This window comes from Syngnathus scovelli, chromosome 7, assembly GCF_024217435.2.
Source record: "Syngnathus scovelli strain Florida chromosome 7, RoL_Ssco_1.2, whole genome shotgun sequence".
Classification (NCBI taxonomy): Eukaryota; Metazoa; Chordata; class Actinopteri; order Syngnathiformes; family Syngnathidae; genus Syngnathus; species Syngnathus scovelli.
This window is the reverse complement of record NC_090853.1, coordinates 14,195,957-14,218,973: the sequence shown is the minus strand read 5'-3', so window position 1 is coordinate 14,218,973 and position 23,017 is coordinate 14,195,957. Positions and strand designations below refer to the sequence as shown.

The window sequence follows — 23,017 nt, the reverse complement described above, 5'->3', positions numbered from 1 at the left end:
GTGTGAATGCCAAAACTATGCATGTTAAATACACTTGGATTTGAACCAATAGTTGAATTTTTCTCACACTTTGCAATTTTTAACATTAAATGTTTTAAAATAAAACATTGGCTGGAGGGAGACATCTGCTTGAGACTTGCCTTTGCCATCTCAAGCAAGGTTTTTGGTAGCGGTGTTTGTAGTGTTCAGTTGGTTGCGGTTCATATATTCTAGTGGACTCCTCAGAAATCCATGGTCTTCTTTACCACGTCTTGATTCCTCATAATTAAACTGTATGCTTTTATTATGTATACTTATATATACTGATCCACCTTTCTTTAATGTGCTGTCCAATTCCATTTTTTTACAATTATTTTTTGGATAACAACTCATGGCATGGTTATAAACATTGAATACAATTATTCCCTGGCTCCGGGAAGGGGAGGTCTGAGCCCACTTTAAGACACGTTTTTTGGTTTTTTTTGTCAAAGGCCTTGACGGTAGGCACAGTGCATGACCGCGCTTCTCTGTGCATGTTTAGGTAGTCGATTAAATAGCACCAGTTCCCCCATTCCTGACTCCATAATGGTGTTGTGTGCAACATTTCCCCTGTTGCGAATTTAATCAAAACGCTTTTTTCACTCTGGTGACCACTAAGGGAAGCTGAGGGCTTTGGTGTCATCAAGTTGGTCCTAATGTGCATATTCTAAGTGCCAAGCCATTGTTGCATAAAGATTGGACTCAGAGCAATAAAATGAAATACGTCATTTGCTGTACGATTCTTGTAGGTAGCCACAAACAGGGGCAGAGCTGTCACATTTTCACATGGATGCTGTATTCTTAAATCCCATGATACTTTGTTAAATGTTAATTATATTAACTGCATCTTTAAGAAATAAATACAACTAATCTAAATGCTTGAATGTTTAAAACTATCTGTTTGAACTAAAGGACCTTAAATTGCACACAGTCAAAATCAATCACAGCATTACTTAAAAACCACAGCAAGACAACAGCATAGCCGAGAAGTCATCGTTTCTCATACCATCCAAGTCATGGTTTCATTCAATAAAATGTGTACATATACCAGTCTTGCCCATAATACAAGCAGGATGTAATTTAAGTAACAAGGCGACATTTAGAATTGTGAAGGATTAAGAGCTTTTGTGTCGTTGTGATTTTTACATGTGATTTGAATGAATGAGCCACTCTACGCAAACTGGCGTTGATTGTTAGTGGCGATCAATCACCCTGATTGGCTTTTTGCAAACAAATCAGTGCATGAGATAGCAACAGCAAAGAAAATGAACATTTGCTGAAATTAGTTTTTGAAATGACTAGCCCGTGTGTCCTCATCAACACTGGCCATTACAAGGACTTGGAAGGATTGGGTATCTATGAACATTCTTTGCAGGGGGCAGACACGTCGAGGATATTTGCTAGGTTCATTTAAAATTGTTCCCCTCATGAGTAAATTTTGGTCCCAAGAACGCAAAACATACACATACACACACCTGAAACAAGAACTACACACTGCTTTCACTCAACTCTGAGTCATGATGAGAAAGCCACTGCATGGCACAATTTATCACTAATCATGGGAGACCTGAGTTGATATAACTTCTCATTATTGTTAAAAGGGACCAGAATGGACTGACTGTCCTCAAACAAGCTCTATTACTAAGCTAATGAAAACCACATTGGGAAAAGCCATACGGAGCAGAGGGGATAGAGCTGAGTATGAGCCGTAGATGAGATGGGAGAGGCTATTTGTTTTCATCAAAACCTTGGCAGCTTCTGAAATGGTGCAGGGCTAAATACCGGCAGCACAATGTCAACCATATGTCATTTATTTATAAAGAAAGGGTCACCATTGTGAGTTCTGGGGTAACACAACAGGGGTGAATATAATTTTCTTTTGGGGGTTTTAAGTTCATGCGATGTGAAATTGGAATACTGTATTTCAATGCCTCAAGTAGCTTGCCATGTTGAATCCTTACCAGTAATACTTATGGTGGATGGAGCAGTTTTTAATTATATGTGTTAATAAATAAACCTTGTGTAATAATCATGGTTAAAAAGTTAAATGGTATGTTAATAAACAGAAATTTTCACCCAATTAACTTTCTTTTAGCAAATGTGTTTTACGTTCGAAGATGCGGAGATGCGTGAATTTTATCCTCTGACATTTTAATGTCATTTTATGTATCAGTTGTATCCTATTTATGCGCTCATTATTTTGGTAAAAAAAAAAGTCCTCACCTCTAAAACATGTTCAGTTTGCTGTTCACGGTCCAGTTTTCTTGAGGTTGTTGTAATGAGACCTGAGACAGAAAATGAGAGAGAAAACATGAAGCTATAGTTTGTTTAAACCACACACCAAAACCCATACAAGTGAACCAAATGTCTAAATTATAGTTGTTTTAACTGAAAGACATAAGGAAACAAGCTGTTTGAAAAAGAGGAGTTGATGTACATGAAACATAATTAACTGTATAAGCGATATAGCATCCCTAATAGTTGGACAACTACACATTTAGCCTAGCCCAGCTGATTAGTGTGAGAGTCAGGGTACACCATGGACCGAGCGCTGACATTGTCAAAAAATCTGAATAACATATACTGCAATGAGTTTTGTTGAATGCACATATTGCTGTTTGGCAGAAAACACATGATTGCTATGAGAAGTTGTTGATGCAGTCATGTGGGTGTCAAAGTCAAAGTCAAAGTCAGCTTTATTATCAATTTCTCTACATGCCAAAGACACACAAAGAAACCAAAATTTCGTTCCCTGCTATCCCACGGTGACAAGACATGGCCCACAATAGACAATCAAGTAAACAAGTAAACAAAAGTGTGCTGAATAAATAATGATAAATAACACAACAAATAAATAAGAGGAGCAAAAAGGAGCAAGTGAGCGTGCAGCAGACATTCCAGAAAATAGCGCAACAGTGCCACACGCGATTTTGTCGCCAACACGCACCACCTGAGGCCTCTGACAGAGGAAGTCCAGTAGCCAGTTGCAGAGGGAGGTACTGAGGCCCAGCTCGTCGAGTTTGCAGATGAGTAGCTGCGGCACAATGGTGTTGAAGGCAGAGCTGAAGTCCACAAACAGCAATCTCACATATGAGTCCTTTCTCTCCAGGTGGGTGAGGGCCGAGTGAAGGGCAGAGCAGATGGCATCCTCAGAGGACCGTTTGGCATGGTACGCAAACTGGAAGGGGTCAATGGTGGGGGGGGAGAACGGATTTGATGTGTTCCATGACAAGCCGCTCAAAGTACTTCATGATGATGGGCGTCAGTGCCACGGGGCGGTAGTCATTGAAGCAGGACGGTGCAGGTTTCTTCGGCACAGGAACGATGGTGGCAGCCTTGAAACACGAAGGGACGACGGCCTGCTGCAGGGAAACGTTAAAGATGGCCGTGAAGACACCCGACAGCTCGCCAGCGCAGTCCTTCAGCGCACGACCCGGGATGTTGTCAGGGCCCGCCGCCTTACGGGTGTCAATAGCGGCAAGCGCCCTCCTCACTCCGTCGGCAGAGAGGCACAGGGGCAAACAAGCGGTTAAGATCGTTCAGCAGACGGACGTCGCCCTCACAGCTCCTCGGCGCGGGCTTGTAGTCCGTGATGGTCTGAATGCCCTGCCAAAGGCTCCGTGCGTCCTTGCTGTCCTTGAAGTGGGTGGAGACTTTGCACGAGAACGCCTTTTTCGCTTCTTTAATGCCCCGGGACAGGTCGGCCCTCGCTGTCCTCAAGCCAGCCTCATCCCCCGCTCTGAAAGCCTTGTCCCTGGTCCTCAGCAGTCTGAGGACAGCCCCTGTCAGCCACGGCTTCCAGTTCGCTCGAGTGACGACGGATTTTGAGCGAGTCACATCATCGATGCACTTCGCGATGTAAGAGGAAACAGAGTCAGTATACTCCTCTATGTCCGTCCGATCGTTGTAGGTGGCCGCCTGCTTAAACAAGTCCCAGTCAGTGGTGTCGAAGCAGCCACGAAGTGCATCGGAGGCACCCTCAGGCCACACCCGAACCCGCCTCCGAACCGGCCTGGATGCCTTTACCAATTGTCTGTATGCGGGCAAAAGCAAAATGGCGAGATGGTCAGAAAGCCCAAGATGGGGGAGGGGGGTGGCTTTGAAAGCTCCCTTATGCGCAGAATAGACTCGGTCCAGGAAGCTGTCTCCACGTGTCGGAAAAGTAACATGCTGGTGAAGCCTCGGGAAAACAGACTTCAGGTTGGCATGATTAAAGTCTCCAGCGAAGATGGTGAAACAGTCAGGGTGCGCTGTCTGTTGTTCACTGACAGCCTGGTACAGTTCACCAAGCGCCGCGATCCTGTCGCATTCGATGTTGGAAGGCGGGATGTATACCGCGACTAGCAGAATCGCGGTAAATTCCCTCGGCAGGTAAAAAGGACGGCACTTGATGATTACAAACTCCGCAAGTGGCGAGCAGTGCTTACATACCACCACAGAGTCCCGGCACCATTCTTCTCGGATGTAGACGCATATTCCACCTCCTCGCGACTTACCCCTTCGTACAATGGCACGGTCCGCCCGATAGCACACTAGCCGCTCCAGATGCACGGCAGAGTCTGGAATGTTGTCAGTCAACCAGGTCTCGGTGAACACGAGCACACAGCAGTTCCGCACCGTCCGGTTCGTAGACCTCAGCAGGCGAACGTAATCCATTTTGTTGTCCAGCGATCGAACATTCGCCAGAAGAATGGAAGGCACCGCCGGACGAGCTGGGTTGGCCACCAGCCTGGCCCGGACGCCTCCGCGCTTGCTCCTCTTCTGCCTCCTCGCACACCGTTTCCGACGGCTCCCAACCGGGGGAGGAATAGCGGGCGAGGTCGGTGACGTTTCAGGACGTAGCAGTCCGAGCGCCTTTAATGTTGCCGCTTCAAAGTCCAGAACGCCACAAAACCCACTTCTGCCGATGTCGAGCAGAACCTGCCTGCTGTACTTGTAGCACGATATAGCACGACGAGACGAACACATAAGACTGTCGGACGAACACTCATTAAACGAACAAATCACCGTACTGACGGGACAGAGAGTGGCCGCTGCGTGTGCACACGCCGCCATCTTGAAATAATGTGTAAATGTGTTGTCTGATGTACTGTATCTAATGAACCACACTAATTGATAAGTGTAGTATTTAGAAATAGGAAATGTCAAACCAGTCCCAGATAAACATTTAATGTCACATCAGGCAAGCAAGCCAAGACATGGCAATGAAGTGTATACAGGTATGTGCAAGACACACACACGACTCGGCTTCATTTTAAATTGTCCTGAGGTATTTCCATGTAATTTAAAATAGCATATTTATTCATACAAAATGTTCACTTTGACGATGATTCTGAATGCAGACCTCCATGGTTAATTACTTTTATTTCCATGGATCTGTTAACCGTCGAGCTCATTGTGCGCACTTCATTGGCCCCTCTCACAGGTAGTGGGTCCATGGGAAGGGGGCCCCATGATACCTTTTTGAGCTGACCCCAGTCACCAGGCACTCGCCCTTGATGGGCTGTGACCCACATGTGTATTCATCACAGGGGTCCTGGAGTCATGCTTTGTCAAAGATCTGTTTGCTGTGGGTGACCCTGCTAGAATTTTAACGTCCCAGAAAACTTAGCTCCTAGGATAATTGTAACATTCATCCCTTCCACCATGAAGATGACTCTGGGAGGAGACTACCATCACCAGGAGTGGAGGGGTCTGCAGTGATGCGGACTCTGTATTGGTCAGTCGTGTCTACATTCCCAATGTGCTTATGAAATGTCTGACTTGTAAACCTATTAATTTACATAGAAAACTAGTGAAGTTCATTGACACAATTTGCAGTCGTGACAATAAAGGAAAATGCTGTGAGGTGAACTCGACCTCTTTCTAATAGACAGTAAACAGTCGTCTTCAGTCAGCATCAAAGCCACATGATCTCTAACAACACAGGCATTATTATGGATCTAACAACCAAGTTCTCATTATTACAATACCGCAACCTTAAAATAACACCCCCAACAAAGAAATACAGAGTCCTATAATTTGATTCATAATTAGGGCTGTATTTGCGCACATTTATTTCCCTCACACACATTTCCACCATCCGCTGTAAATGGTCGACGAAAAAAGAGCACTAATTAAGATACCATTCCTTTCACAACATCTTTGCTGGAGGAATATTTTACCAGACAGTGTGACAACTTTACAAATCTAAACAAAAATAACAAATAACAGTTCAAATGAAGGGCTTTTACCTCTTTAATGCAGTTTGGATATTTTTACCATCACATACTTGTAATAGATAAATATAGAGAAAATGAGAGAGAAAGAGAGAGCGATAGACACTAACAGAGATAGAAATAGTGAGATAGAGAGATAGAAATAGAGCTAGAGAGAGACAGAAAGAGAGAGAGAGAGAGAGCGCGCGCGGGAGAGAGAGAGAGATAGACCAAAAATGCACCAAAAAAATGAATAAAAACTGAAATGTCACTTTGATGTATACTTTAGGCTCTATTTCTGTGAACGGAATAAATCCTGTGCAACACGCTGTGTAACTTCACACGTCCGCTTTTTGCTCTATGCCACCGCTCCTTGGATAGATTCAGGCTCCACCTGATCTAAACAGGATAAATGGCATAGAAAATTGATAAATCAATGGAAATCCTCATGAAACCAATGCAGACCTGCTTACAAGCGAGCACAGAAAAGTATTTGCAGCATTGTTAATGTAACCCAATGAGAAACCAACAATGAAAATATATCCCAGAAGAGACAGATTAACAGTACAATAAAGTTGCTGTGTTGAATGATTGAAAACGACTGCTGTCAAACAGTTCACATTATACTTTAAATAGAATGCTAATGCATATGTAGTGTTGTAGGGGAGATAATGTACTAGACATCTGAATGTAAAATGCATGACGGATTTCCTCCATATAGTTCATTAGTTACTCACTTATCAATGCCTTGCGTGACAAAAATACATCACCATATTCATGAGTTGCGCTTTGTGAACGTCAGTGCTGTACATCACATACACAGATTCAATTCTGATTGTCCGCTGAAACTTAAAAGGAACATGAAGAGTATTAATGTCAACGCTCTTGTTCTATAATCGACCCTGTGGTTGTCAGTGCCATCAGAAAAAGACACTACAACAGTGGCAAGACATGCATTTGGTACCTGTGTTACGTCTCGTCCCCAACTGATCCACTATGTGTCTGTTGCCTTGGTTTCTGTCTGTGTGCTCGCCCCTCCCCTCCTGTGTGCCCATGATCAGTGTGATTATTCCCACCTGCCTCTTGTTACCTGTCGTGTATATAAGTCCTGTCTGCCCCTGTTAGAATAATTGTATATATATGTTATCATGCGTTCTCTAATGAGTACTTATTCATAATGTTACTGCTCAGTATGCTTGCTGCTTTGCCTTGCTTATTCTTATCTTGTGCAACAGAACAGAAGGATTACGGCTGGGTCAGCGGCGAGATGACGGTTGTGTCAAACAAGATACTGCTGACATCTCAGCGTCCACCAGAACAGATCGTGAAAACAACACATCAAACGATGCGTCATCAACCTTCTGATCGACCTTAAAGAACGTCACTTTCTCTTTTTATCTCTCGAATATTGTTTAAACTGTTTTGCTGATATAGCCATATCTGCACGCAACACTTTGTGCATTACTTTTTGTTTCTTTTCTTACGAGACGAGGCCCGCAATCTTTTTTCCCCCTTACCCTCAGGGGCTAATCGTCTCACACTGTGGGTAGGGCATTCCAAATAAAAAGAGCGAGGAGTGTAAACAGATTTTTAGTGTAGTCAGATTGTAGAAAGCAATCTGTATCTCACTCCTCGCGAGAAAACTCAATATTCTGCCTCAGTTGTTTTTTGTCTGCTGATCCTTTTCTTTTATTCAGATATTCAGTTAGCACGTTGAACCTGACAAAAATTTGGGGGCTCGTCCCGGAATCTCAATAGACCTATCTCGGGGATCCGGCTGACTTTTCGACGCAGGACAAGTCCTTGGCCAAGGCACATAAAGAAACCCTTTTCACGGGGCTGACTCGATCAGTCGGTTGGACGCCGGAGTGGTTGACGAGAACATCCGAGGAAAAGAACCAGCAGACTGTGAGTACGAATATTGATTCTGTTAAAAGGAATGAAATTGTGGTGACAAGAGGTCACTTAAAACCTTGACAATTCTAGACCCTATCAAGTGCAATTAGAAACAGTTAAATTCCGCTGGGATGATGGAGTCCCCTGACTTACAGGTCAGTTAAATTCCATGGGAGGGCGGACTCCTCTGATTTCTAAAGAAGTACAGGTAATTTGGAGTAGTTAAATTCCGCTGAGGTGTCGTGGGGCCTCCTAACTTAACCTTCCTAATGTGTTAGCTTTCTGCTGCCATCTGTGGTGTTTTTCTTAACTCTTGTTTAGCTGGTTTGGCTCCCTTATCCATGAAAAGATAGGTTTTATATCTACTTCAAGAAAAAGGCAAAAATAAGTTTTTTTTACACAATAGGAAGGTTAAAGAGTTTTTTAAAATCCACGGGAGGGCGGACTCCCCTGCTTGCCTGTGAGACGATAAAAGTGAGAGAGAGTGACCTCATTTGAGCTCTCCTCTATATAAACACACAGGATTGTAAACAGTGGCTTTGTGCGGACGCAGAGGCAAGGATTCTCCGCTTCCTCCGGGAAGGTGAAAGGAGACTCACCACACATCGAACATTTAACCACTGTCCTGTGAATAAAGTTGGCTTTAGGACACTGTAGGTGCCATTCAAATTGCCAACTCCGAAATTTAGAAAATAAACCATGGGAAAATCAAATAGCAAACAAAAGCCGCTACCCCGACATGAATTAAAATGCAAAGATTGGAAATTAATGGAAGAGGTCGACCCCGAAAATGTAAAATATCTTGACAAATGGATAACCGATTACAAATTTGATGGTCAGCTGAAAACGAATTCGTTGAATAACCTAAAGCAATCAATTGATGCTAAATGTGGCGTAAAGAAGAATAAAGACGGATATCATCTAATAGTACAATGGGAATTGGAAGCTGAGAAGAGAAAATGTGGGCAGATGAGAGGAAAGTTGAAAGATAAGGAAGACGAAGAAAAGATAAAAAAGAACTTGCTGTTGCACAGGCAGGAAGATGATGAGACAGTGTCAGCGCGGGGTCGCTTGAAGGCCGAAGCTGACAATGCGATGAATGAGGATGAGAAAAATGATCAAATTATAAAGACGGAGATTGCAGCACGCCAAAGGGAACCAATTTTTCCGTCTCTGTACCCCAAATTACCAAGCACAGATCATCCTCCTGAATATAGTGATTCTACTCGTGGTATGTTGACGCGGAGCCGTGCTAAGTTGGGTCCCTCAGCTGACGCATACCCGATGATTGAAGTGGCCAATCCTCATGATGATGGAGGACCCACAATTTTAGTATACAGAACATGGACCCAAGCTGATATAAAATCAGCAATTGAGGGTATAGCGTTGCCCACTGAAGATGTTGATCAATACTGTATCGACATGAAACAACTCATTGCTTCCTATAATTTGAGAGGCGATGAAGTACAACAGGTTTTCATGGCATCCTTAACCAAACATTGGGCAAGCGTTAAAGGCACCTGGAATCCTTTTGATTCCCGGAGCCGTCCATTGGAATGTAACGGGGTGCCATTACAAACAGAAATTGACCAACTATTGGGCAGGATAAAAATAAAATTCGAACGTAGAGCAAATTACACAGACATTGGCCGAACCAAACAAAAAGAAGATGATTTGTTTGAAGACTTTAGACGCAGACTAGAAAGAATGTTCAAAGCCAATAGTGGCTTGGAGCATGGAACTGATGTTTATGACCAAGAACTCAAAATTGCTCTACATGCAAATTCGCGACCAGCAATCCAAAACTGGATCACTAAACATATGATCACTTTCCCGACATCTACCTTGCCACAGTTCATTGATCATGCTATACACGCTGAAAAAGTTGTCAATTCAAAAAGAGCAAAAGAGAAAGGGAAAACAGGCACCATTTTTTTGGTTAAAGGAGAGCAGTCTGAAGTGTTCTATCAAAATAAGACCTTCGAACCACGCCTAGGGGGGCGTGGTCGTAACAAATTCCGTGGCAAAGGTAGCGGGGGGTATAGTCGTGGTTCTCCCAATTATGAAACAAATGACCAGCCCGCCTCAGGTCAGCCAAAACGGTACAATGCTGAACCTCCTATTTGCTGGTCATGTGGGAAAAAAGGCCATATAGCAAGAAACTGCCCAGGTAATCACAAGGGCGAGAGTAAACCTCCCTTATGACTAGCCGACGGTCAAAATACAGCTGAAACAACTGCCTTGCCAACAGCTCCCCCTGTTGATGTAGATTTGAACATTCAAGATTTGTTGATGAACAATATTGAAAAGCCACTGATAACTAATGGTAAACGGGACTCCAATAACTTTTCTGTGTGACTCAGGGGCATGTGTGACCACATGCCGTGACATACCTGCAGATGTGCAAAAAAACGGTAAAACTTTTTGGGTGAGAGCAGCAAATGGGCTGGCAACCCCAGTTCCCCAGTCTCGACCAGTTTGGATACGGGACCCAGAAGGGGGAAGTTGTTGCATTCCCATTTGCTGATGCCCAGTTGCCCTATTAATTTGCTAGGTAGAGATGCTCTCACTGCCCTTGGGCTTTCCCTTGTGTCTCTTAACGATCAAATTGTTGTCAAAAGGCGACACCAGTTACAGATTTTTGGTCAATTTCACTGCTACTATTTTTATTGGATTTGGCTGATGCAGAAGTGGTGGAATTTGGTTCCCCTCTTTTGGCCCATGTGGCCACTCTTTTGCACTGCCCTGAACAAGCAATGGAAGCCAATAAACTACACATAACTATGTGGCATAAAGACACACCTACGAGAACATGCTTGAGACTGCTAAACCTGCCACTTTGACAACATCTTTCCTTCTGCATGATGGTGAAAGCCGTGCTTGTGTAGTCATACAAACGGCTCCCCCTGTTGTTCGGAAGTTGCACGTGTCTCCCACTCCGCTCCACATCTCTCTCTACAGGCCTCACACTGCAACGTGGCAAAGTTTGGGATTTATGGCTGGTGAGGCCTTGGCAGCTTCTGACTGGACTCAGGTTAATCCTGACTCCTTTTATAGTCCTTCCACCAAGCTCTTCAAACAAAATATGACTCAAGACTTGTAATTTATTAGTGGAATCCACGCTGATTCTTGTGTTGAACAAACACCCTCATTTTGAGATTATGTGTTGACGTCCAATGACGAGCACATCCTCGCTGAGGTCCCGAGTCATCTTTGGTCTACGGGTCCTTCTGACGTTGGTTTAGTGAAAGGTGCGCTTCCTGTTGTCATAAGACCTCGAACTGAATACCGCCCTTGTGTGAGGCAGTATCCTTTAAAACCTGATGCTTTACAGGGTATTGCACCTGTTATTTCTGATTTGTTAAAAGCAGGTGTCATTGTTCCTTGCCCTGATTCTCCTTGCAATACTCCAATTTTCCCTGTAAAGAAGGCGCCCCCTTCTGTGGGGTGGAGAATGGTGCAAGACTTGCAAGCTGTAAACAATGCTGTTATTCAGAGAGCACCTTGTGTCCCTGACCCGCATACCTTGTTGAATTCATTGACACCTGATGCGAAAATCTTTACAGTGATTGACATTAGCAATGCTTTTTTCTCTGTCCTTATTGCAGAAGAGAGTCAGTTTTGGTTTGCATTTACATATGCTGGCTCAAGGTACACCTTTACAAGGTTACCACAAGGGTACTGTGAAAGCCCGACAATTTACTCGCAGGTGATGGCAGCCAGCTAAATTTGTCCCGCCAATGGGAAGTCAAATCTTGCTCTATGTTGATGACATTTTAATAGCATCTGCTGATTTTGCCTCTTGCCAGAAAGACACGCTTGCAGTGTTGCATCACTTGGCAAGTGAAGGCCACAAGGTCAGCAAAAACAAGCTTCAACTGTGGTCCACTGAAATTAAGTATTTAGGCCACAATCTAAGTTCCCAAGGTCGATCTATAGTTGAGAGCAGAAAAGCCTCTATTTTGCAAGCTCCTAAGCCACTCACAAAGAAACAAATGATGTCTTTTTTGGGTCTCACAGGTTATTGTAGAAGCTGGATACTTGACTATGCCCAAATTGTTGCTCCTCTGTCCAAATTGATGTATGTGGAAAACATCTCAATGTCCGCTCACTTAAAATGGACTCCTGAAGCTGAAAATGCTTTTGTTTTGATCAAACAGACTTTGGTCTCCAGCTCCACTCTAGCCTTACCCAACTATGATAAGGCATTTGTCCAAACTGTTGACTGCAAAGGTCATTACATGACCTCTGTTTTGCTCCAATCACATGGCTCAAAGTTGCGACCTATTGCTTTTTATTCCTCTAAACTGGACAGTGTTGCATGTGCTCTCCCACCATGCGTGAGGGCCGTGGTGGTGGCCTCCATGGCTGTGGAGAGCAGTGCTGGTGTTGTGTTGTTTCATCCTTTGACACTAAAAGTTCCTCATGCTGTCTCGGCTCTTCTGCTACAGACTAATATGACATTTCTGTCGCCTGCACGTCATCTTTCTTGCATGGCTACGTTGCTGTCTCAGCCGCATCTGACCGTTGAAAGATGCACGACACTCAATCCTGCCACTCTCATTCCCCTTCCTGACGACGGGGAATTCCATAATTGTGTCGATGCGGCCCAACAGATTGCAAAGGCTCGGCCTGATTTGGAAGATACGCCTCTGCCAGAGGGTCATGTGGTTTTTGGTGATGACAAGACTGTTAAACAGCTCTCTGCTTCCGGGTTGTTCTGACAGATCGTCGCTCTTCGGACACAAAGTATGGCAGCGGACCAAGAGGTATGTACGGCTTCGTGCACCAACTGCACCCTTCTCTTAGAGAGGTTGTCTCTGCTAGAGGGACGTGTCCGCCAGTTAGAGCAGAATAGTGCGATAACAGTAGTTGCGGCGGACACAGAGGCGGGCTGTAGTCAGCCCGCTAGCCCGGTTAGCATTAGCCCCAAGCGGCTTGCTAATCGCGATGAGCCAGGTAAGACGCATAGCCGTCCAAAGTCATCTCGGTCTGCTGGCCCTCGCACTTTGGTCATAGGCGACTCCATTACCCGCAACATTACGCTTAAAAATCCAGCCACGGTAATGTGTATTCCTGGGGGCAGAGCACCCGACATAGAAGCTAGTCTTAGGGAGCTGACTCGCAATAGGCCTAGTCAACAGCGTAGTTCCAACAACACTAGCTACTCGGACATAGTGATACACGTCGGCTCCAATGATGTTAGGATGAGACAGTCAGAGATCACAAAGAAAAACATAGTGAGGACTTGTGATCTTGCCAGAAAGATGAGTCGGCATCGAGTATTTGTCTCTGGCCCCCTGCCTGGGAGAGGCACTGATGAGAGGTTTAGTAGATTAGTCTCCCTTAATCGATGGATGGCTGGGTTCTGTAAAAAGCAGGGACTGTATTTTATAGATAACTGGTCCTCCTTCTGGGGCCGCCCCGACCTGCTGAGGAAGGACGGCCTTCACCCTAACCGTGAAGGCGCCTTCACTCTTTCTAGGAATATAGATTACTGTTTGAGCCACTCATGACAGGTCACTTTAGAGCAGGCCAGGGCACAGGTGATTAGACCACCTGTGAGGATGGGTTTGGAGTCTGTTAAGTTAAAGTTAACTAGCTCTAGGCTAGACTTTCAGCATACACATAGCTCCTCGTGTAGACTAGAGCGCGACAGTTTAAATAGTGCTGCAGTACACATAAACACACTTTCTACTGGGGTAGTAGACAAATCCAATCACTCCGTCCCGACCGGTCTTGCTGATGAAACGGTGCCTGTTTTAGATAACTTCACATGTGTAACAAATACTCATCAACAAATTCCCACGGTCGTTTCATCCCACCGCCCTAATAAACTTTTGAGAGGTAATATTAGGCCTAGAGAACACAATTTTACTCGCATCCCGTTTAAAAATCCTTCGATAGATACGCACTCTGATCAACCAATTACACTTAAATTCGGTTTTATGAATATTAGATCACTTCATACGAAAGCAGTTCTCGTTAATGACCTTATCATGGAACATAATCTAAATGTTTTTGGTCTTTGCGAGACCTGGTTAAATTCTAATGAACTGCTGCCACTTAACGAGGCCTCGCCTCCAAATTTTGTGAGCTCGCATGTGGCTCGTCCTCGAAAAAAGGGTGGGGGTGTCGCCCTCATCTCAAATTCTGAGCTTAGATTTAGGCCTCGCTCAATTCACGTATTTAAAACATTTGAAGTTCTCATTGTGCGATCCACTGCGTTACCGTCATTCTATCTGGTTGTTATTTACCGCCCACCCGGGGCTTACTCTGGCTTCCTGGATGAATTTTCAGAAGTTGTGGCTGATCTAGTGACAAATGCAGATAATATAGTTATCATGGGTGATTTCAACATCCACATGAATTCACCGTCGGAACCACTGACTTCGGCATTTCAAACTTTAATCGATACGTTTGGTTTTACGCAAGCTGTACAGGCAGCAACGCATAAGAATGGAAATACCTTAGATCTGGTATTATCCCGAGGACTAGCAACCTCAAATATAACAGTACTGCCATACACTACTGTTCTGTCTGATCATTTTTTAATAAAATTTGAAATTTTAGTTCCTTGTCAAAGACAAGAGAGCAATCAGAATTATAGCAGCCGTAATTTTAACTCCATGACTGCAACTGCGCTATCTGAGTTACTGTCGCCGGCAACCGCCATGTTTCCCGCGTACAGTGGCTCTATCGATAATCTTACAAATGAATTCAATGCGACATTATTAAAAGCCATCGACTCTGTGGCACCGCTACGTCTGAAAACTCGCCGTAGATGGCCAACTCCGTGGTTCACAGATGAAACACGTACGTTTAAACAATTATGTAGAAAGCATGAGCGCAGATGGCGTTTAACCAAACTTGAGGTTTTCCATCAGGCATGGAAGGACAGCCTCCTGAAATATAAAGATGCGCTTATTTTAGCAAAAACTCGTTATTTTTCGCAAGTCATTAATCTTAATAAAAATAATCCTAAATACTTATTTGATACAGTGGCAAAGCTAACTCTGCGCCAGCCGACCCCCGATAGCTCCTTCCACTCAGCTGACGAGTTTATGAAATTTTTTGCTCAAAAGATTGAGTCCATTAGGGACGAGATCAAGAATACCATGCCAATCGCTCCGCCGGTTACTAGCGCTGGGGATCATGCAATAACCCTCTCAAATTTTAAAAGCGTGTCCCTTGAAATGCTTAAAAAATTGGTTAGTACGGCTAAACAAACAACATGTTTACTCGACCCGCTTCCAGCCAAACTACTTAAAGAAATATTTCCAATTTTAGGACCGTCCATCTTAAATATAATCAATCTGTTTCCTCTGGGATAGTGCCAATGGCCTTTAAAACCGCTATTATTAAACCACTACTTAAGCGAGCAAATCTGTCTCAGTAATTATAGGCCAGTTTCAAACCTCCCATTCATAGCAAAACTTCTCGAAAAAGTAGTAGCACAGCAGCTTATTGATTACATGGTCGATAATAATCGATATGACTCTTTTCAGTCTGGTTTTAGAGCCAATCATTCTACAGAGACAGCACTTGCTAAAGTGACTAATGATCTCCTCATAGCTATGGATTCAAATACGTCGTCTGTATTGTTACTACTTGATCTTAGTGCTGCCTTTGACACTGTAGACTTCGATATTTTATTAGGGCGGCTTAAAAGTTGTGTTGGTATCTCAGGGTCAGCACTAAGCTGGTTCAATTCCTATCTATCAGGCAGGACGCACCGAGTGGTCCATGGTAATACGTCCTCTGAGCTTTATAATGTTACTTGTGGTGTCCCACAGGGATCGGTACTCGGACCGATTTTATTTAATATTTATATGATTCCGCTTGGGGGCATAATACGTAAATATAATATTAGTTTTCAATGCTACGCGGATGACACCCAATTATATATGCCGTTATCGATGACAGATCCACAGGACTGCTGTAATCTCGAGGCGTGCCTTGCGGAGATTAAACAATGGATGTCTCTCAACTTCCTTCGTCTTAACCCGGATAAAACTGAGATGTTGATAATTGGTCCTACTCGTTATCAACATTTATTTAAGGAAACCACTATAACTATAGATAACCGTACTATCACTCAGAGTGATACGGTAACTAATCTCGGGGTAATATTTGACCAAACGCTCTCCTTTCAAAAACACATTAAGAATATAACCAGGATTGCGTTTTTTCACCTTCGTAATATTGCTAAGATCCGTCCTATCCTCTCGACCGGGGATGCGGAAACTATTATACATGCGTTCGTCACGTCGCGCCTGGACTACTGTAATGTATTATTCTCTGGTCTTCCTAAATCCAGTATTAAAAGTCTACAGTTAGTGCAAAATGCCGCTGCGAGGCTGCTCTCACGGTCAAGAAAATTTGATCACATTACCCCAATATTAGCCGAATTACATTGGCTCCCGGTCCATTTAAGATGTGACTTCAAGGTTCTTCTACTAACCTATAAAGCACTGCATGGCTTAGCGCCTTCATATCTCGTCGACCTAGTCGTTCCTTATGTTCCGTCTCGTAACCTTCGTTCGCAAAACGCTAGTCTTTTAGTTATACCGAGGGCCAAGAAAATGTCTGCAGGGTCTAGAGCATTCTCTATTCGGGCTCCAGAGCTTTGGAATGCCCTACCAATGGATATTAAAACTACTACCTCAGTAGAAACATTTAAGACACGTTTAAAGACACATTTCTATGAGATGGCCTTTAACTAACTTGTGATGGCCGATTTGGCCGGAGTTTGTTCTGTTCTCTCTGCCCACCTCCTCCCCGGCTGGGGAGGGGGTTAGGTGGCTCAAAAGCGGATAGCGGCTGGCTGGATTCTCGGGGACCAGTTCGGGATGGGGGAGCTGCGGCTCGGCCCCCTTGAGGACACTGCCAGGACAATCGAGGACACCTCCGACATTCATTTTTTTCATTGATTTTCATATTATGTATTACTTGTGTACTCTCTGCATCCATTATAACCTGGTGATCCTGAAAGGGGGATCCTTCCATCTGTGGTCCCTTCTCAAGGTTTCTCATTTTCCCCTGGTAGGGGTTTTTTGAGTTTTTCCTTGCCCTTTTGGGAGCTTATGATCAGGGGATGCTTTGAGAATAATTGTCAATTTTGGCTATGTGAAGCCCTTTGAGACTGTTTGTGATTTAGGGCTATACAAATAAACTTGACTTGACTTGACTTGACTTGGGTCTTCTAAGAAAAATGAATCTGGTGTATGCCATTGCTACTGCAGACGAAGTCTTGGAGGCTGCTAAACTGCCATCCTATATGTCAGCACAGGCCGCTGAGCTCATTGCTTTGACTGGGGCCTGCAAATTGTTTGCAAACAAGTCCGTCACTATCTGGACTGATAGTCAGTATGCTTTTGCTACAGTGCACGTTTTTGCTCAGCAGTGGAGCAACCGTGGCATGATAACTTCTACGGGGAAGCCCGTCACCCATTCCACATTACTAACTCAACTTTTGGACGCTGTCCAGCTACCTTTAAAGGTGGCGGTTTGCAAATGTGCTGCTCACACTGCAAGATCTGATCCCATTTCTCTTGGTAATGCTTTTGCTGACAAATCCACTAAGGCCGCTGCAGAAGGCCTGCTTCATGTCCTCTCGTCTCTCACTGATCATGATTCGATGTCACACATCTCCCCTGATATGTTGCTTGACATGCAGTCTCAGAGCCGCTCCCAGGAACGACTCTCTTGGGAAAAACGGGGTGCAACTAAAAACACTGATGGTCTTTTTGTGTGACCTTTGGGCAAACCTATCTTGCCTCGTAACTTGTTCAAATGGGCTGCTATTTCGAGTCATGGGGTCACCCATGTCTCGACGGGGGGTATGGTGAAACAAGTTGAAGCTATTTATACAACATACGGCTTTGCAGCTTTTTCACAACAATTTTGCAGAGTGTTTGATCTGTGCTAAACATAACCCACAAGGCAATTTAAGACCTCAGCGAGGGAAATTCCCGACTCCATTGTATCCGTTTCAGATAATACATATGGATTATATCCAATTACATAAATGTGAAGGGAAAGAATATTGTTTGGTCATAATAGACGCATTTTCTAAATGGGTAGAAACATTTCCTACCAAACATGCTGATGCACTCACAGTGGCAAAAGCCTTATGCAAAGACATCATTCCAAGGTACGGTATTCCAGAAAAAAATTACAGCGACAATGGTCCACATTTTGTAAATCAAATAGTGCATAACATTGGGAGGATGTTCCACATAAATTTAAATAACCATTGTTCTTATTATCCACAATCAGCTGACCTTGTTGAGAGATTTAACGCGACTATAAAAAACAGATTAAAGAAATGTATGGAAGAAACCAAACGACCATGGACTCAGTGTTTAGACCTGGTCAAAATGTACATAAATATTACAAGTACAACAGGGCTAACTCCCTATGAAACTATGTTTGGAAGACCGTACAGGCTTCCTCAGTTCAAGAACATACGGGAGATCCCCGAGGAAGCCACATTAGCTGATTACATGAGAAAAATGTTGGAACGTCAAAATAATCTAACCAATAAAACTGATGATGAACCCATTTCTCCGCAGGAAGACCCCAAAGTGGTACCGGGAGACTGGGTTTTGATCAAGAGTATCAAGAGGAAGAATTGGCATTCACCCAAGTGGGAAGGTCCCTTTTTGGTACTACTCACGATACCTAATGCTTTGAAAATAGCCGAACGCAACATGTGGATTAATTTATCTCATTGTAAAAAGGTGATCTCCGCAGACCCAACCTAAGTACAGAAGGTGAGCAAAGTCTGGTAATAGTGCCTGATCCTGGTGCCAAGATCCAGGGTTGACACGAAAGCTAGCAGAAGCCAATTTCCAAGACACCAACCCGAAGCTCAGGGTGTTGACTCTGAGGAGATCCAAAAACATGAGCATTAGAGAGTCATTTGGTGAGTGCTTTAATCGGGCTGTTGCCTGCGCAAAGTCTACCATGCGCTTTTGGTTGCTTTTGCTGGTTTGTGTTACCATTATATTTTTTTCGGGGGTTATTTTATTTGTATGGATAGAGTACCATGAGCTTCGAACATTCTTCTCTCAGGCAACTACCAACGCTGATTCTAATCAATATGGCTCATGGGGAAAAATTGCTAGACACAAGCGCAACACAAAATCCCCTTTTGATCATGTTGTTTGTACACCAGAAACCGTCCGCGTTCCAACTTGCGTACCATGGCTTTTGTCTTGGACTTACAATAACTCATTAATGTTTACTGTGGCTCCTAATACATCTTCTTCTATTATTTTACCCATGAAAAGTTTGAAAGGTTTTCGAAATGGTCACCCCACTACTGGGGATAAATGGCTCCGATATTGGTGGTATTTAACTGGTCACCCGGTTAGCACCGACTGGGGCACCCTTGTCACCACACAAACGCAAGATTTTTGGCCCTCTGGTTCCAGTGAAGAGGCTGTGTTCTTTGCTAAACGAGTAACTTTGAAGAATCAGGGCACAAGCCTCCTTTTGACTCTTACACTCCGTGATGGTCAAATTCGTCCTCCAAATGCCACCTTGTTTAACACTTCTTGTTGGGGTTTTCAACTGTGGGCTTGGTCCTCTGGAATTGATCCTCACTTTCCTATTGCTATTTGCATTAACAAAACAATGTCGATCGCAGACCGTCCCGTGACAAATAATTACACCTTGTCAGCAGGAGCAAAAATCACAAGTATGCTCCTCACTGATGTAGACAGCTATTTTGTAGCCTCCACAGGAATAAGCGGTCAAACCAACAACTGGCTTCTTATGGCTAGCCGCAAAGATGGCTAACACCAGTTGCATTGCATGTATGGGTCCAAGACCTCTTTTGAAAATCATACCTGCAAATATAGTTCCTAAGTGTGCTGTTGTTTTAATGTTAAACTCATCCATTTCACCCACTCATGATTGTTTTAAATGGGATAAGGTTTACCCTGTTGTCTCTATGACAAAATATAAACCCCTTTTTTCGTCCGATGTAGCTAAGGGTAATTTTAAATGCATTAGTTTACTTGGTACCGGTGAGAAGCTCGGCGCCCTACCTACTCCATGGTGTGGGTCCATGACCAATGTCACTGCCCCTTTTTTGCCCATTGCTCGTAGTGATATTTGGTTTTGGTGTAATAGTAACAAACTTTATGATAGGTTGCCTTTAAACAGCTCTGGAATTTGCACTTTGGTAACCCTATTGTTTCCTGTTCATTTGATATCAATGTCCTCTTATGATCTAACATCTTTTGCTAAGTCCGTAGTGCCCGAATACTGGCCGAGAACGAAGCGAAACGCCGAATGGCAGGGCGCAGCTAATCCAACTTACATAGACGCCATTGGTGTTCCTAGAGGAGTACCGGATGAGTATAAGCTGGTGAATCAGATAGCAGCTGGTTTTGAATCCGCCCTGTGTTGGTGGTGTACTCTTAACAAAAATGTTGACAGGATTAACTACATCCATTACAACGTGCAGAGGCTTGGAAAGTGGACCGAGGCGGGTTTCAAGGCGGTCCACTCCCAACTGGCCGCTACTTCCCTCATGGCTTTCCAGAATCGAAAGGCCCTTGACATGCTACTCTCAAAAGAGGGTGGTGTCTGCGCCATGTTTGGTGAGCAATGTTGCACATTTATTCCAAATAATACTGCAGCCGACGGAAGCCTGTCCCGGGCCCTTGAGGGTCTGCGGACCTTGAATGGGAGGATGAAGGAACACAGTGGGGTGAACACGGAGGTTTGGACCGACTGGTTGAACGTGTTTGGAAAGTACCGCACCCTGGTTTCCTCGGTCCTGGTCTCCATTGCCGTTTTCTCTGCCATTTTGACCCTGTGTGGATGTTGTTGCATTCCTTGTCTCCGATCCTTAATTAATAGTCTAATTACAACTGCTATCTCTCTACCAGCTGAGACTTTTCCGTTGCTCCAAAGGGATGACCTTTCGATCGACGGGAGTTTTTTCTCTAGTGACGACTCTGTCAGCGAATCTATTGTGGTAAACCTGTCCGATTTGTTTCCTGACTCTGGCTTTGACGATTAAAACTCAATTTCCTCCTAAGTGTAAGTTAGTTCTTGCGAAATGTGATCCCTTGGCTGAAAATCTTTTGAAGTGGCCATATGGGTGATAAATTAGTCCCCGAGAACTTGATAAACAGGGGGGAATTGTTAGAAAAATTGTATATATATATGTTATCATGCGTTCTCTAATGAGTACTTATTCATAATGTTACTGCTCAGTATGCTTGCTGCTTTGCCTTGCTTATTCTTATCTTGTGCAACAGAACAGAAGGATTACGGCTGGGTCAGGGGCGAGATGACGGTTGTGTCAAACAAGATACTGCTGACATCTCAGCGTCCACCAGAACAGATCGTGAAAACAATACGTCAAACGATGCGTCATGAACCTTCTGATCTTCCTTAAAGAACGTCACTTTCTCTTTTTATCTCTCGAATATTGTTTAAACTGTTTTGCTGATATAGCCATATCTGCACGCAACACTTTGTGCATTACTTTTTGTTTCTTTTCTTACGAGACGAGGCCCGCAATCTTTTTCCCCCCTTACCCTCAGGGGCTAATCGTCTCACACTGTGGGTAGGGCATTCCAAATAAAAAGAGCGAGGAGTGTAAACAGATTTTTAGTGTAGTCAGATTGTAGAAAGCAATCTGTATCTCACTCCTCGCGAGAAAACTCAATATTCTGCCTCACTTGTTTTTTGTCTGCTGATCCTTTTCTTTTATTCAGATAGTTAGCACGTTGAACCTGACAGCCCCTCACTCCCGGTCGGATCATTGGTTGTGGTTGTTTGGTGTTGGATTTATGTTGTGTGTTCATGTCATGATGTCTTTTTGGTTCTTGTTCCTGTCATTGGTAATGTCACCCTGTCTTTTTGTTTCACGTCTTTTTGGTCAGTCTCGTTGTTAGGTTTTGTTAAGTCATGTCAGTTGCCGAGTCTGTTTGCGTTCTTCAATAAACCCTGGTCCAAGCTGCACTTGGTCGTCCTGCTCCATGCTCCACCCGACCCTGACAAACTGGGCCTTTAATGGTGACCGATCTGACTTAGTCTACCTCTTAATGGCATTTCTATCGTGTTGTAATAATAACATTTAATACGATACAAAATCTGAATGAAGAATCATGCAACACAAATTACATTTATTTTATTTTATTTTACAATAGCTGTAGCTGTCACAATAAAACAGCCATAACCAACCACTAAAATATTGTTTTCCTTTCCTACAGTGCTTTCTATATCATCTAGATAAGATTGTGTCAACCGGTGGCCCGCGGCCCTCGAGTTTTCCATGGTGGTATTGCAGGTGGTCTGCGAAATTGGAAATAGAAAATAATTGTAAAATTTTTAAAACTAAAATGGGTTTATTATTTAGGCTTGATTTATTTTTCAGCTAATTTTGTGAATCATTTATCCATCCAAATTGTTTCAAATGTAGCTGAGATTCCCAAAATAAACATACAGATGCAAATAAATAGCCTGTATAGGTCTACCCTCCTTCAGTGAAAAATAAAATAGTATTCCGCCAAAGCAGTGGTCCCCGAGTTGCTTTTTGGTTATAATGGTGGTCCCTTGGACAAAACCAGTTGAAATCCCCTGATCTCGATCACATCAGAATGAATATTTATCTGATAACCTGATAAAAGCTCATTAAAAAATACATTGGACTTACCCAAGATGCTGATTATTAAATGTGTTAATGTGAGCGCATATATTGTGCGAGTTGTGCTTGGCTTATTCTAACCTACCAATTGGAATGCCACTATAGGGCCGCTAGCTAGCTCCATCCACTTTCTGTATCACTCGTCCCCACGCAGGCATGCTGGAGCCTATCCCAGCAGTCATTTAGCAGTAGGAGGGGGACATCCTGAACCGGTTGCCAGCCAATCGCA

At 43.7% G+C, this 23,017-nt stretch overlaps 1 protein-coding gene across 8 annotated transcripts in view; it reads right to left on the bottom strand.

Moving 5' to 3' along the window:
- The window catches only part of fat3a (FAT atypical cadherin 3a), a 241,524-nt gene that overhangs the window by 104,779 nt on the left and 113,728 nt on the right, over positions 1 to 23,017 (bottom strand). For all 8 annotated transcript variants that reach the window (XM_049725613.2, XM_049725605.1, XM_049725607.1 and 5 more), the window contains one exon: positions 2,242 to 2,303. In XM_049725613.2, the coding sequence (XP_049581570.1) occupies positions 2,242 to 2,303 (62 nt within the window). The remainder of the gene's footprint in view (positions 1 to 2,241; positions 2,304 to 23,017) is intronic.